This window comes from Sminthopsis crassicaudata, chromosome 3 (genome assembly GCF_048593235.1).
Source record: "Sminthopsis crassicaudata isolate SCR6 chromosome 3, ASM4859323v1, whole genome shotgun sequence".
In the NCBI taxonomy this organism is placed as follows: Eukaryota; Metazoa; Chordata; class Mammalia; order Dasyuromorphia; family Dasyuridae; genus Sminthopsis; species Sminthopsis crassicaudata.
Window position 1 is genome coordinate 333,918,390 of NC_133619.1, and position 15,016 is coordinate 333,933,405.

At 37.3% G+C, this 15,016-nt stretch overlaps 1 protein-coding gene across 1 annotated transcript in view; it reads right to left on the minus strand.

Annotated features, from left to right (window-relative positions):
• The window catches only part of ITGB5 (integrin subunit beta 5), a 192,069-nt gene that overhangs the window by 53,818 nt on the left and 123,235 nt on the right, over window positions 1-15,016 (minus strand). The window contains exon 10 of the mRNA XM_074301446.1: window positions 1,971-2,400. Within this exon, the coding sequence (XP_074157547.1) occupies window positions 1,971-2,400 (430 nt within the window). The remainder of the gene's footprint in view (window positions 1-1,970; window positions 2,401-15,016) is intronic.

Here is a 15,016-nt window from a genome sequence, read left to right on the forward strand (position 1 = left end):
GCAAGCAGTCAGGAAAAAAATTCAAATACCAAGAAGCTACAATTAGAACCCAACAGTTTCCACTTTAAAGGATTGAAGAACCTGGAATATAATATTCTGGAGGGCAAAGAAGCTTGGACTGCAGCCAAGAATCAATCATCCAGCAAAATTAAGCATTATCTTTCAGGGAGAAAGATGGATATTCATTGAAATAGGGGATTTTCAATTATTTTTGATGAAAAGACCAGAGCTGAACAGAAAATTTTATCTTCAAATACAGAACTCAAGAGAAGCATAAGAAGGTAAAAAGAGAAGGGAAAAAAAATCTGTGATTTTTAAAAGTTAAAATGTTTATATTCCTACATAGAAAGATGATACATGTAACTCTTGTGAATTGTATCTTTGTTTGTTAGGGATATACTCATAGGGTATAGGAATAATTTGACTTTATTGTGATGATATAAAAAAGAAATCAGGGGTGGAAAGGGAATTGTATAGGAAGACGAGCAAAGGGGAGGTAAAATGGGGTAAATTACATCACATGAAGAGGCAAAAAGACCTATTAGAGTTGAGGGAAAGAAGGGTGGGGGGTGGGGATGGCCTGTGAACATTGTTTGAACTTTAATCTCATTAGATTTAGCTCAGTGAGGGAATACCAGACATATTTAGTTTGATATAGAAACCTTTCTCATTCTATAGGGAAGTTGAAGGAGAAAGGGGAAAGAAAAGGGGAAGGCTAATAGAAGTGTGGGGGAGAAGTGAAGGGGAAAGAAATAAGAAAGGGGAAGGGGCTGAAAAAAAGGAGGGCAGATTGAGGAAGGTGGTGGTCAGAAGCAAGACACTAATGAGGAGGGAAAGGGAGAAAGGAAAGAGAAAAATATATATTTGAAAAGCTGTCTTACACAAAAAAAAGTTGTTCTTTGTTGTTCTCATAAGCTGAAAGGAAGCAAATAGTAGCTTACTAGATAGAGCATTAGGCCTGGAATCAAGAAAATCTGAGTTCAAATGCAGCCTCAGACATTCACTAGCTGTGCCATTCTGGGCAAATCTGGGCAAATCATTAAACCTGTTTGCCTTAATACAATGAAAAAGGAAATGGCAACCCCCTCCAGTATCTTTGCCAAGAAAAGTCTTTACAAACTCCTGAAGAGTTTGAATAAATGATTGAACAACAACAATGAATAGAGACATAATAAAGTCCCTTCCCTTTTCCTTCCCTCTTCCTTTCGTGTGTGTGAAAGAGAGAGAGAGAGAGAGAGAGAGAGAGAGAGAGAGAGAGAGAGAGAGAGAGAGAGAGAGAGAAAATGTTCAAACAACCTGAGTCATTCAGCAACAGAATGATAATAATGATCTCCCTGTCACTAGTGGTGCTTAAAGACCCTCTTTCAGGGATACAATAAATGAGATTCTTATTTCAGGTGGTAGTTGAAATTAAACAACACAATTTCCAACCTAACTTCTAGATTCAGTTTTTTTTTTTTCCTTTCTAAATTATTCTCTTGGATGATTAGAACTATATACAATAAGCACTAACTAAATGTTCACGATTTGATTCCGTCTTCCCCAAGGAAAGCAGTCGTGGCAGAAATTCTCATCAGCTCTGTCACTACTGGAATCTCTGAGATAAAGAAACTCACATTATTATATATTTGGAGCTGGTAGGAATCTCAGAATCTATCTAGTTTAACTCTCCCATTTTACAGATGAGGAAACTGAGGCCCTAGGAGCTAAATGTCTTCCCTAAGTTCAAGTAAGTAATAGATGTTCAAAGTCAAGATTTGACTAGGTCCAGTGACTATATATTAAGTATTTTTCCACTACCTCATGCTGCCTTTCCAGGAGGGAAGAAGATAGGTTTGATAGTTTGAGGAGTACCCATCTCTGCAAAAGTATCCAATAGCACTTAGGATGGTAGGATATATATTTAGGCAACCACATTCACACATTGAGGGCTCAAGCAAAGCAGGGATTATTCCCTGTCATACACCTACCTGAACAGAGGACCCCTTTGTTTCTGGCACAGGAAAAGTTGTCACATTCACAGAAGGGGCCATAGATCTTCCCAAATTCACTCTCATAGCAGGAACACTGGTTGCAGCTGCATTCCCCCCGCCCACTGCACAGGGGCTTGCCCTCGGTCTCCCGGCACAAGTTTTGGTAGAGGTCCCGGTTCTCTCCTTCTTGACACTCACACTTGGAGCCCAGGTAGCTAGGGTAGCACTCACAGGTGCCACAGGTATAGGTCCCATTCCCACTGCACCGAAGGCTGTCTTGCTCAGTCCTATTGGTGCAGCTGCATAAGCAGTTATAGGTTACCACGAGCTCCAGAGTGTCCCGGAATCCAACAGGCCTCAGGGTGAATGTATGGACAGTGTCTTTAGGAGGACAACTTCGGGCTTCTACAGACACCTCAAATGATACCTGGATAAAAGAAAAGAGAAAATAAACAATTACTCTAACAAGATAAACAGGAAGAATAATAAGACAAAAGTGAATGCCAAATAATTATAATGAGGCAGAGGAGGAGAGGAGAAAACATTTCCCTCCTTTGTTAAAGAGGTGGGGGGGGGGGGACTACAGATAAAGAATACTGCATATGTTGTTAGCCACAGACTGTCTGGAATATGGTTTATTGAATTTTTTGGGGTTTTGGTTTTTTTTATATGACTGCTACAAGAGAAGATTATGGCTAGGGGAAGGAAAGAGGAAGTCAATTTGGTGACATAAAAAGAAAAGTCATCAAAAATGTTAAAAAATAAAATTGGGTTCAAAATGATCCTGTAATTTTACTGGTATAGGGAACTGCAGCTTGAAAAATTACTGGCACATGCTTTATATTCTATAGTCACCCAGGATACTGGGAGTAACCTGTCTACAGACACAAAGCCAGCATATGTGGGAGGGAGGATTTAAAACCTGGATCTTTCTGACCCAAGGCCAGTTCTCCATTCACTCTGCCCCATTATCTCTTCAAAAAATTAATATATGACTTTAACATGTATTGGACTACCTACCATCTAGGGAGGAGGTGGGAGGAAGAAGGGAGAAAATTGGAACAAAAGGTTTTGTAATTGTCTATGCTGAAAAATTACCAGTGCATATATCTTGTAAATAAAAAGCTTTAATAAAAAAAGAAAAAAAATTAATATATGGAAATATTTTTAATAAACATTGGCATATAAATGAAGCTTGGGGATTTGTACTTTGGATAATTACCTACTTAAGCCTAAGTTCTTTCTTTTGACACTTACCTAACACATAGGAAGTGCTGAATAAATGCTTTATTTATTTATCCATCTATTCTATATTGCCTCTGCTACAACTGCAGGAAGGCAGAATAAAACTACTTTAAGAGAGTACTAACAAAGTGTCAGGGGAACAGAAGAACATATAAAGTTCAGGAGTCAGCGAAAGTTACATGAAAGAATTTGTCTCAATTCAGCATGTATTTATTAATTATTCATTATATGCAAAGTAACAATGCAGGTATGGACAGACAAAATGAAAAAGTCTTTGTTCTCAAGGAACTTTAAATCTCCTGAAAGTTGGAATCTGAGATTATCCTGGGGAGATGGGGCAGCATGGGACTGTGGATGGAGGACACTGGACTTAGAAAAAAAAGTTCCTGACTGATACACAGCATTAATATGTCACTTTGCCATCTCTAGGTCTTCCTTTCATCACCTACAGTCTGAGGATTCTTTACATTTTCTATGTCATGGACTTCTTTGACAGTCTCGGGAAGTCTTTTGAGGGAGAATCAGGGAGGAATTGAAGAAAGTGGGGGGTAGAACAGCTTATTTTCCTATATCTCTTACAAGTATATTAGAATGTTTCTCTGAGCATTAACTGCATATTGCTAATTTGGAGGAATACTTGGCACCAGTGAAACAGAAAAGGAGCGGGCAGCTTCCAGAGATTTGATATACAGCAGTGTTCTCAAATCATGTTTAGCAGAAGAGTTTTTAGGCTAGTTCTATTATACATGCTGCGCCATCATCAGTGATAGAGATGCAAACCACATTTGAGGGCAAATCACTGAAAGAATTAAAAATTTAGGGAACCTGTTTTTACATCCATGAAATAAAAAAATAGCGATTACAAAGGAAGTCAAATCTATTGAAATAGTTATAAAATACTTATATAATGTGTGTGTCTTGACAGGGAGACATAAATAGTTGTCTCTAGAGTTTTCTCTCTCCACTCTTCTCCACCAAAGACTTTAGTTCTTGGCAGGAAGGGAAGGAAGAGGTTGGGGCAAGAGGTTGGCCACTCTATTTTCCTCAGGGAAAGGGGATAGAATTCTGTCTTCCTTCAAATGTTGCTAGTCAAGGGGAAGTAACTTTAAGGTTCAAGTTGGATTCCTGATTGCTCTTCATTAATGAGGAAAGGAGGGTCCCAAGCTTTATATCCAAGGCATGGCTTCCTTCCCATCAAATACCAGTCTCATAATTTAACACATAGTATATAGTAAATAAATCCATTTATCCATGGTGAAAAAAAAAATTAGATAAAGTATATATAAGAGAATATATGCCAGAGAGGATGATGTCAAGATGAGAGAATGGTTGCAAATGCCAAATTTCCCTCCAAAACTCTCCTACAAAATAACCCACACAAAGTACCAAATCAAATTCTGAACAAAAAAGCTAACAACAAGTCACAGTGAGTCATTTTTCCAGTCAAGATCAGCTTAACAAGACAAAGCAGAAACTGGGATGGGCCTGGTTGAGGGTGTAGAGGCACTGGCTAAGCTTATGTCCAATGCACTAGGATGGTAAGGGAACTGTACACCTGGTCAGAAATAGTCTAGGGGACTCCTGTGCTAGCACTAGGCACAGGATCAGGTATCATCTGACATCTCCATAGTCTATTACCCAGTTCTGGATCATAATTCCAATGTAAAAAAGAATGATTGTGGTAAGAAGGGAGCAGAGACCCTACCTGTGTAAGGACCAATATACAGACCAGGGCTGCAGTGAGCAGACCTCTCCCTGGATCACTCTACCTTGTAGGCAGAGAAAACCTATAGGATTCAAGCGACAGAAAGAAGTTCAGACCAGTCATCTACACTCCCACTCTGCCCCTGCCACCAGAGGTAAGCAGAGCCTATTCTAACAAAAAGTACAAAATCAAAAATTAGGCTAGAAAAATGAGTAAACAACAACAAAATAACCTGAGTACACACAAAAAATGCTATAGAGAGAGGGAAGCCAAGACACAAAATTCATAAGATGACTTGAAAACATCTTCAAGTAACATCTAAAAGAAAAATGCAGCTCAGACTCAGCCCCAACAAGAATCACCAAAAGAGTTAAAGAGAAAGATTTTTAAAAGAGAACAAGTGAATTACTTTAAAAATCAAATAAAGATAATAGAGGGAAAACATGCAGGAAGGAAATGACAGTTTTATGAGAATATATAGCAGACAACACAGATTGAAGGAAGTCTCCTACTGGAAATGAGATATCTCAGCTTAATCAAGACAGAAAGAGTCTCAAATGTCACCCACAGGGAAAATCTCTAGTAAAGATAGATATTACCAACTTTGCTCATGTCATCTTTTCCCCTTTATCAAATGTAAGAGAGATTGACACCATACATCTTCTCTCGTGAAGCTGGAAGCTAAAAGAAACTTAGATCCTCCCCTTCCCTGCTCTAGCTCAATCCTAATGCAAATGAAGGGGGGAAATCAATCTCCACCAATGAGGTAGAAGTCCTTTACAACTGACCTTTTAAAGCAAGGATTGCATTTAAAAAGCAAATTCAAAGATGCCAGCTTAAGAAGTCCTAAAATATAACTATTTTAAGGCCCTTCCATTTCTAAAATCCTACACAGTTGGCTTAAGGAAGGAAATGAAGAATTCAAGGAAAGAACAAGAAAAGGCACATTTGTTCATCTTTTTTAGTACATTAAAAAAAAACCAATTTCACTGTTTCTTTCTGTATACAAATAAAATCACCCCTTTTAGAATAGGTTCATTGTACAGTTAGATTCTTTCTTTTTTTCCCTCCATTTTTCTTTTACTGCCTTCACATATTAAATATTAAAAAAGACAACAATGTGTTGAATGCATCAAAAGGCAGGAATGAATTTACAATAAAATCTCCAGCTTAATGAGCCCATGGTTATATAAAAACTGATTCTTTGGAGTAAAATCATCTGCCAAAGTTTAGAATGTGTAAGATTAATTATATTTTATAATGTCTAATGAGTATGAATGTTTTATAGCTGATTACAATTTTCAAATGGTTTCAAAATAAATATACAAATCAAAAGTTAGCCTTGAATGGAAAGATCCTTACATCAGAGGAAAAGAAAGAAAATAGAAAGGCATTCTGAAATTTGGTAGAATTGATTTTAGATACTTGTGATCATAGGAGAAATTCAGAGTTTGCAAGTCACTTTGTTCATAATAAACCTCTATGATACTTGTCTATCTTGCAAGCATTCTTATTCTTATTTTACGGAAGAGGAAATTAAGTATCAGGGAGTTATGTGAGTTCAACTAGCAAGTTGAGATCTAGGACCTGAACCCAGGTCCTCTGGGTCAAAATCCAGGGCTCTTCCCACAACACCAAAATATTCATTATGAAAATAGAGTTAGAGTGAGGTGGCAAAAAAGAGTAAAGAAAGGTTTGAAATAGCTATTGTGGAAAATTCAATAGACAATCAACAAGAAATTAGTAAAAGTCTTCTCAATTAATAGAGAAGGAGCAGTGTGAATTTGTTGTACATTCCATTAACACCATCTTGTAATTTTCTCCTACAATATTTGTTAATGAGAAGCAGAAATTGCCATTGGTAAGAATTATCCAGTACTGAGGATTGGCCATGATCAAAGAACTAAATCTGATAACATATACTTTAATATATTTAACATGTATTGGTCTACCTGCCATCTCGGGGAGGGAGTGGGGGGAAGGAGGGGAAAAGTTGGAACAGCAAGAGTCCATGCTGAAAAATTATCCATGCATATAGCTTGTAAATAAAAAGCTATAAAAAAAAAAAAGAATTAAATCTGAAATTCCCCACAGAGGTCATCTAGCTCAGATGATCTCTCATTTACAGATGAGGATACTGGGACCCAGGAAAGATGAATGCCTTTGCTTAAGGTCACACAGGGAGTATGACTGAGCAAGTATTTGAATTCACATCTTAAGACTTTTAGTTCAGTACATGTTTTCAGGGATCACACTGCACACCAGTTAGAATAATATCACTATACAAATTAACTAAGCAAAAGTAAAATGAAGCCAGAAAGGAATAATATCAGAATGGAAAGTTTCAAAGTACTAGAAGTCACAGTGAGGGACAAAAAGTAGATTCTTTGCACCAAAGAAATGGGAGGAACATGAAGACAATGATGTTGCAGGCAAAGACAGAAAGTACACATTGGATATTTATTTTTTATGATCTATTTTATTGATGTTCTTTTCTTAACATTGTCACTTCCTAATGACTCTCCTTCCTCATGCTTCCTAGAACCATCAATTAAGTACAGTCAAGTAAATCAAGTTTGATGCTTTAGAGATAGAGGACAGAGTGCTGGACTCGAAATCAGGAAGACCCGAGTTTGAAGCCTACCTTAGACATAACTACTGAATGAAGTCTGTTTGCTGTGATGAGGTTAAGAATGATGATGTTGGTGAATAACTGAAAAATGAAGGTCATGGGGATTAAGGAAGTATGAGAATTAATTGAGGGAAAGGATCTTCAACATTGTTGAAAATACCAATCGACATGAGGGTAGAGAGGAAATTTATAACCATGGTGCAAAAATCATTGAAGAAGGGGAGAGTTTCCTGAAGGTGATGAAAAGTGGGGGGAAATTATTTAATTGAATGGCATGAACATGGCTAATATGGAAATGTTTTGCATGACCTCAAAATGAAGATCAAGTTGCTTTTCTAAGGCAGGGGAAAAGATCAGGAAGGAAGGAGAAAATTTAAAACTCAAATTTTTAAAAATTGGCCATTAAAATTTTTTTTACATTAATTGACAAATATTTAATTGAATAAATAAAAATAATTAAATGGCATGAACTTCAAACTTCAAAGAGACTGCTGAGTGACAGCAGCAGTGGGAAATAAGAAATGAGACCCAGATTTCTGCCTTTATTCCCCTTAATTAGAACATGTAAGATGAAGTTCCTACCCTATTTTCCATGCCAAGTTCAGGTCAGCTGCAGACATTTATTCTAAACCACAGCAGTCTTCTTTCTGCCCAATGGTGACTAGCCAGAGGGAGCTTTGAAAAACTATCAGTTTTTCTTTATTTAAAAATAAAAAGTAAAGAACTTTGAGAAAAGAATTCCACCATCTCTTCTGTTCTAAATTTAAGCTTGAATCTTGCCATTTAGTAATCCTTTATGATCTCTGTTGTTTGACTAGAACAGGGACCCTGAACCTGAGGTCTATAGACAGATAAAAAGAGACCCATGGACTTGAATAATCTGATATTTCTTTCAATTATGAATTTAAAGCATTATTTAGGAGTCCATATAACAGACTAATCTGCCTAGGGGGTCTGATTTCTGATTGTTTTTTAATGGTGAAGAAATTCTTTAGTAGAAAATAACCAGAGTTGGCGGCATATGGTAGGCTATATGTAACAGTAAATGTTTGATTGAATGACTGGTAAGACAACTATTCGAACTAATTTCATTACAAAGAAATCTTTATATCAGGTAGAGAAACCATTTTTCTTCTCTTTCCTACCAGTTGAGGGCTTCAGAAGCATAAGAGAAAAGAAAATGAAACTTAGACAAATTAAGTAAAAATTTACTCTAGAATTACTTAAGCAACAGAAATAGAAATCAAATTTGTTACATATGCCTTTTTTTTAAATTAAGAAAAATAAACCAAGATCTGCATGATAAATACAAGAAATCATGAAAAATACATGTCAGCTCTTTCTTATGAAGCCTGGAAGAGGTAATGGATAGGAAAACAGTTAAGGAAAGTGGGGAAAAGGGGAAAAGAAGAGGAGAGAAGTCCAAAAATGATGCATACAGAGAAAGAAGCGATTAAAAAAGCAAAGTTAGAAGCAAAGAGCCCAGGGTGAGGGAAGAGAGAGATGAAAAGGGAGACAGAGATCCCAATGCTTTTTAGCAAAAACTCAGTGGCAAAGATTTCTCTCCTAATAACAGCTGTATTATCTTGGACAAATGATTTTACCACTCTAGACCTGTTTGCTCATGTGCAAAATCACATGGGAAGGGAAATGGATTAGATAGTTTATTAGGTCTTTTTTCAACCTTAATGGCCTTTATTATATTATTTATTATACATTTTTTTCATTTAAATTAGAACCTTTTATTTAATAGTTTTCCTTTACTAAATACCCATTTGTCAGCCTGAGTCACTAAGATTTTACAAGTATTTATTGAACATCTACCAATGAAATCATGTCAAAAGAAAAAATACACACTACAAGCTGAGTACAAGCTATTGTACACACACGAGAGTACTACAATTCCTTTTTTTTTTTTAAATTAAACTTCAGTTTATTAGCTACCTTTTGTCTGGTTGTGGCTCCACATTGCCCTCTCATTTCTTTCTTTTATTATTATAGCAAAAAAAAAGACAGAAAAGAAAAATTAAAAAACAAAACAAAACATTGCCATGTCCCCAGTAGAATATTTCTTATACTTTTGGGGGGGGAAAAGTAGAAACCTCTAGATTCTTTGATTTAAATTTTTTTTTGAACAGCACTTTGGATATTCATTATGTTTCATAAATCTAAGGCTCCAATTACAAAATTGCTAAATTGCCAAATTAAGATAAATCAAACTATACTCATTTCTTCAGGAATACACAATAAAGCCAAAAACAGTATTATGGAAACACATATTAAGGAGAGAGTGAAGAGTATTCTTCATATTCAACAGAAACACCCAAACCCAATGGAAATAATAGAGCCATTCTCAGAGATCACAAGGACCAAAAGCCTCAGGGTCTATGCCATTATTATATTACCAGTATTTTTAAGTACAATTCTTCAAAACATATTCATGCAAAGTACATATCATTAAGTTTCTCTAGATTCTTTCAAGAAGGCATAAATAGAGCCAGAAGATTTCTATTGCAGATCTCCTGCAGAAAGGCCCCTGAGACTCTCCATGCCTCTATTTATCCCTTCCTGAAGAAGTGCTAATAGCACCCCCCACACCCCAGTACAACTCTTACAAACTAAGAGGTTCCAGAGGAGTACCCTGAAGCAAGAAGCTGCACAGATGGAGAACTCTTTCCACCTCCACAATATGTAATAAATAGGATGCCAGCTCTGGCTCTTTTCATGGGCTGTCCTGGTGACTGGAACAAAGGGAGGTTCGAATTGTGTTTGCCAGATGGCAGCATGAGTCCAGGGCCCAGAAGCTGATCACATCTCACCATTGACATGAAAACAAACACAAAATGACTTATTTTCATCCCCCTGGTTAGAATCACTAAGTAATACTCCCTTTTCTCATTCTTGTGAGCAAGGACCATGTTTTACTCTTCTTTGTATACCCTACAGCACTTCACAATCTGTTTTTCATACAGCCAGCATTCAATATATTTAGGATCTCAGAATTATGAACTCAGCATGTAGATGTTTCTTCACGGCCACATTCAAAAAACCCCTTCTCTGAAGTCTTTCCAGATGTCTACTTCTCCAAGACAGAAAGGACACCAAAGCATTGTTTAACCACTATGGGCTTATATTGTCAAATTTATTCCCATGCAAATGATTGTGTTGTTCAGTTCATGCCTAACTCTTAAGGACCAGCTCAAAATGGTTCCCTGAATGGAGCCTTAGACCTAGAGTCAGAAATACCTGAGTTCAAATGGAGCCAGATATACAGAAACTGTGTGACTCTGGGCAAGTCACTTTACCCTATTTACCTTCATTTCTTCATCTGTAAAATGAGCTGGAAAAAGAGAGAGCAGACTATTCCAATATCTTTGCCCAAAGAAAACCCCATGGTCACTATGGTCCACAGGGTAAGGAAGAGTTAGATACTACTGAACAACACTCATTTGCACAGGAATAATTTTGATCATATAAACCCATAGTGGTTAAACAATGCTTTGGTGTTCTTTCTGTGTTAGTCTTTAGAAAAGTCAAAAAGCCTTTGTTAATCAGAGGTGATAAATACCCAGAGTTCCAAGCCCCAGTTTCTTGGTGCCAGTGGTTAGCTTAAAATTCTCTGTCTGGAATTCTTTGGATCAGAGTTGAGGTCTTTGAGTTGCTGTTACTTTTGGGGTTTCTGTAGGTACTCATTCCATCAATAAGAAAACCTCTTCTCCAAGACTCAGTCACAAAAATAGTAATTTAATGTCTGATTTGTTATTTAAACCTTACCAATGTGTTTCTGATTTCCCAAGAGGACTGCTTGGCTGAGTCCATTTCTAAGAGATCTTCTTGGCCCAAGATTGATCGACTGACTGACTGAATGAATGTAAAAGCATTTAGTATATGCAAAAAACTATGCTAAAGCACTGGAATATAGAGAAGCACGACAGTCTCCTCTTTTGGGGATCTCAAGGTATCTTGACAAGCATTTATTAAACACTTACTATGTACAGAACATTGTGCTCACATTCTATTAGGGGAAGAAAATGCCAATAAGATAGTTTCAGCTGCAATACAGACTCTAAATCCACAAATCTCAACTAGACTGAGTTCAAAGGAGCACAAAAGATAAAAAAGGTGACTTGCTTAGCAAGAGAGTGGAAAAGATGTGGGAAAGGTGTAACAAGGACCATGCTAGTGTTCTTATGTGGGACTTTAGTAACACCTGAAACCACCTGCATACTTATATAACAAAGCCCAACTACAGAATAAACTCGACTCCTAGGCAGTAAGCTTTATTCTCCCAGCCTCTAGCAGACAAAGGAGCCCATGGCAATTGTCAGAACCAAAGGTGAGAAGGGATTACAAATGGAATTACTGGAGGAGGGAACCTCAGGGGAATTTGGTGACCTCACAAGTCTTATTTAGAATAAATACACTCTATTAATCCCAGCTTGCCTACAGTCTAGTTTTGTTGGCTGGGCTACCTTCCCAGTTTGAAGGAGTGGTACATAACAGGCACTGCACTTGTTGAAATGAACAGCTGAACCAAATTAGTCACAGAATCCTAGACTCTTAGTGTTGGAAAGTATCACAAATACCATCTAGTCTAACCTACCTGATACAGGAATCCTTCCTGTAGCATTCCTGACCCACAGCCAGTTGGCCCTGGACATCTGCAGTGATGAGGGGTTCACTACTTTCCAAAGACTATTCAATTACTGGATGGTTTCCTTTGCTAGAGATTTTTTTTCTTTATTTTGCATGGCTTACCTAAAACTTCCAAGCATAAGTCTTCATTGAGTACACTGCTCCCTATTTCACAACATCTCTTCAAATACCTAGAAGTCATACTTTTTCCATTCTTTTCCAGAATAAACATTCCTAATTTATTTATCCATTCTCTACATTCTATACCCTTTTTTATTCCTAAAGCAATTGGGGTTAAGAGACTCTTCTAGGGTCAAAAAGCTAGGAAGTGTTAAGTATCTGAGATCACATTTGAACTCAGATCCTCCTGACTTCAGGCCTAGTGCTCTATCTACTGCGTCACTCAGCTGCCCCATTCTCTACATTCTATAATTTCAGACCCATCCTGGTGTCATTTTCTGAATTTGAAAAATACTTTGGGAAAAACTAGAGCAAGCTATATGACATCCAGATCATATTCCAGATGTCTTCTGACAAGAGAGGAAGATAATGGAATTACTGCCTCTCTTGAAACAAACTTGCTTCTATTAATGAAGGATAAAATTGTTTTAGTTTTTCTTTCTTCCTCCCTCCCTTCCTTCCTTCCTCCCTCCCTCTCTTCCTTCCTTCTTTCCTTTCTTTTGGAACTGTGCCACTGCTGAGTAATTAATTCAAATTCTTAGTGTCATTTACCACGAACTACTGTTCATAGCAGTTCTCTGATATCCTATATTTGTGTAAATGATTTTTGGAACCTAAACCTAGGCATTTCCTTTGATTCCTGGTTTGTTGTGTTCAGCTATTTCTGTCTAATTCTTCATGACCCCATTTGGGGTTTTCTCTGCAAAGAATAGTTTACCATTTTCTTCTCCAGCTTATTTTACAGATGAGGAAACTGAGGCTAGATTTGTAATCAGGTCCTTTTGATTCTAGAACTTGCCTTCTATCCACCATACTATCTAGCTAACTTGATTCCTCTTTAGTAGCAGCTAATAATTTTTGCACTTGGAGCAAGTAATTCAAAACACTAGAGGCAAAAAGGAAGATCTTTAAGTTATTATTGGAGCAACCAGGGAGGTGGGATAGAGAGATGACGTCAGGCTAGAAAAATGTTCACCTTAGAATAAATGGCCATCAAATGGAAGAATCAGATACTATTCAATAGCTTTCTATTTAACTAATTATTCTTGTTAAGTACTAGACACATTTGTTTCCATGCTGAACAGTGTAAGTACTACTAGAACAACCTATTTCACTGTCCGAGTTGCAACTCTGATTTTTGTTATGCAATGAAAAGAGCATAAAACTAAACGTGATGTCAGGTGACTAGGACTCCAGTCTCTGCTCTGCCACTTACAAGCTATATGATTTGGGGCCTTAATTTCCTGAATCATAATGGGAATTAGAATACTTGGACTAATACTTGGACCTCACAGTTGTTGTAAGGAAAATGTTATGTGTTGGCTCCTTGAATGCAAGTTATCATTAATCATCTTTTTAGTGTTACCCAAGCATTCCAGTCTGTTGAGATCTCTATGACAGAATCTTGATCCAAAACATTTGGCATTCTTTCTCTATTTAGTGTTATAACACACAACTTTAACATATATGTCTTTTGTGTTTTTCTCCAAGTCATATGGAACATGTGGAACAAGTCAGGGGGATAAGGGCATTTTATACCAATAAAGGTTTGAAATATTCATGAGACAAAAGTTATAGAGGAAACCCCTAGGATGTAAATTAGATAGCTGGTCTTGGAGGAGGTAGACTTTTGGGAGAAGAATGGATCAGCCTAAGAGTAGCTAACACTGCAGAAAGGGGACACCCACATGATGTAAAATTTTTATCTGGACACTGAGTTAGGCAACTAGCCTTTCAACTCAATTTCCATCCTTTAGTCAAGGAGAAGACTAGATTTTTTTGGAAGTCATGGATTTCTCATGTCACCTCAATAGCTCTGAAATGAGCCTGTCTCTCAGGACCTAGTCCTGCCCTTGGCAACCTGCACAATGCCCAGCTCTGAGAGGCTGAGTAGGAGTCTCTCTGTGCCAGCTTTCTCTTTATCTGCTGAAAACAAAAAGCCTAAAATGGCTACAATGGAGCCAAAGGGCCATGTGAGCAGCAAGAAGACAAATCTGGAACAGTGAAAAGAAACAAACAGCATAGCAAGGGAAATGCTTGTCTCTGGCCTCGGCTCTGTTTTGACAGCATCATGTCCTATCCTAGTTCTGAAGGGAACTTCTTTTCTTCCCTCTTCAATGGGAAAGTAAGAAAACTAGCAGAAACATTTAGGGAAAAAGTCCTTCCTGTTTCACCTTCTAAAGTAAAATCTAGTTTGATTTGAATTTTGTAAAAATTATTCCCCCCCCACCAAGTGGAGCAATCATCTCATTTTTTTAATGGATATTTTGCCAAAAACCTTGATGTTTTCATCTATTCTGGAGAAATGCCATTTTTCCCTAATTTATAAGAAACCGAACCATTCTCCAATTGATAAATGGTCAAAGGATATGAACAGACAATTCTCAGAGGAAGAAATTGAAACTATATCCACTCACATGAAAGAGTGTTCCAAATCACTACTGATCAGAGAAATGCAAATTAAGACAACTCTGAGATACCACTACACACCTGTCAGATTGGCTAAGATGACAGGAACAAATAATGATGAATGTTGGAGGGGATGTGGGAAAACTGGGACACTAATACATTGCTGGTGGAGTTGCGAAAGAATCCAGCCATTCTGGAGAGCAATCTGGAACTATGCCCAAAGAGTTATCAAACTAT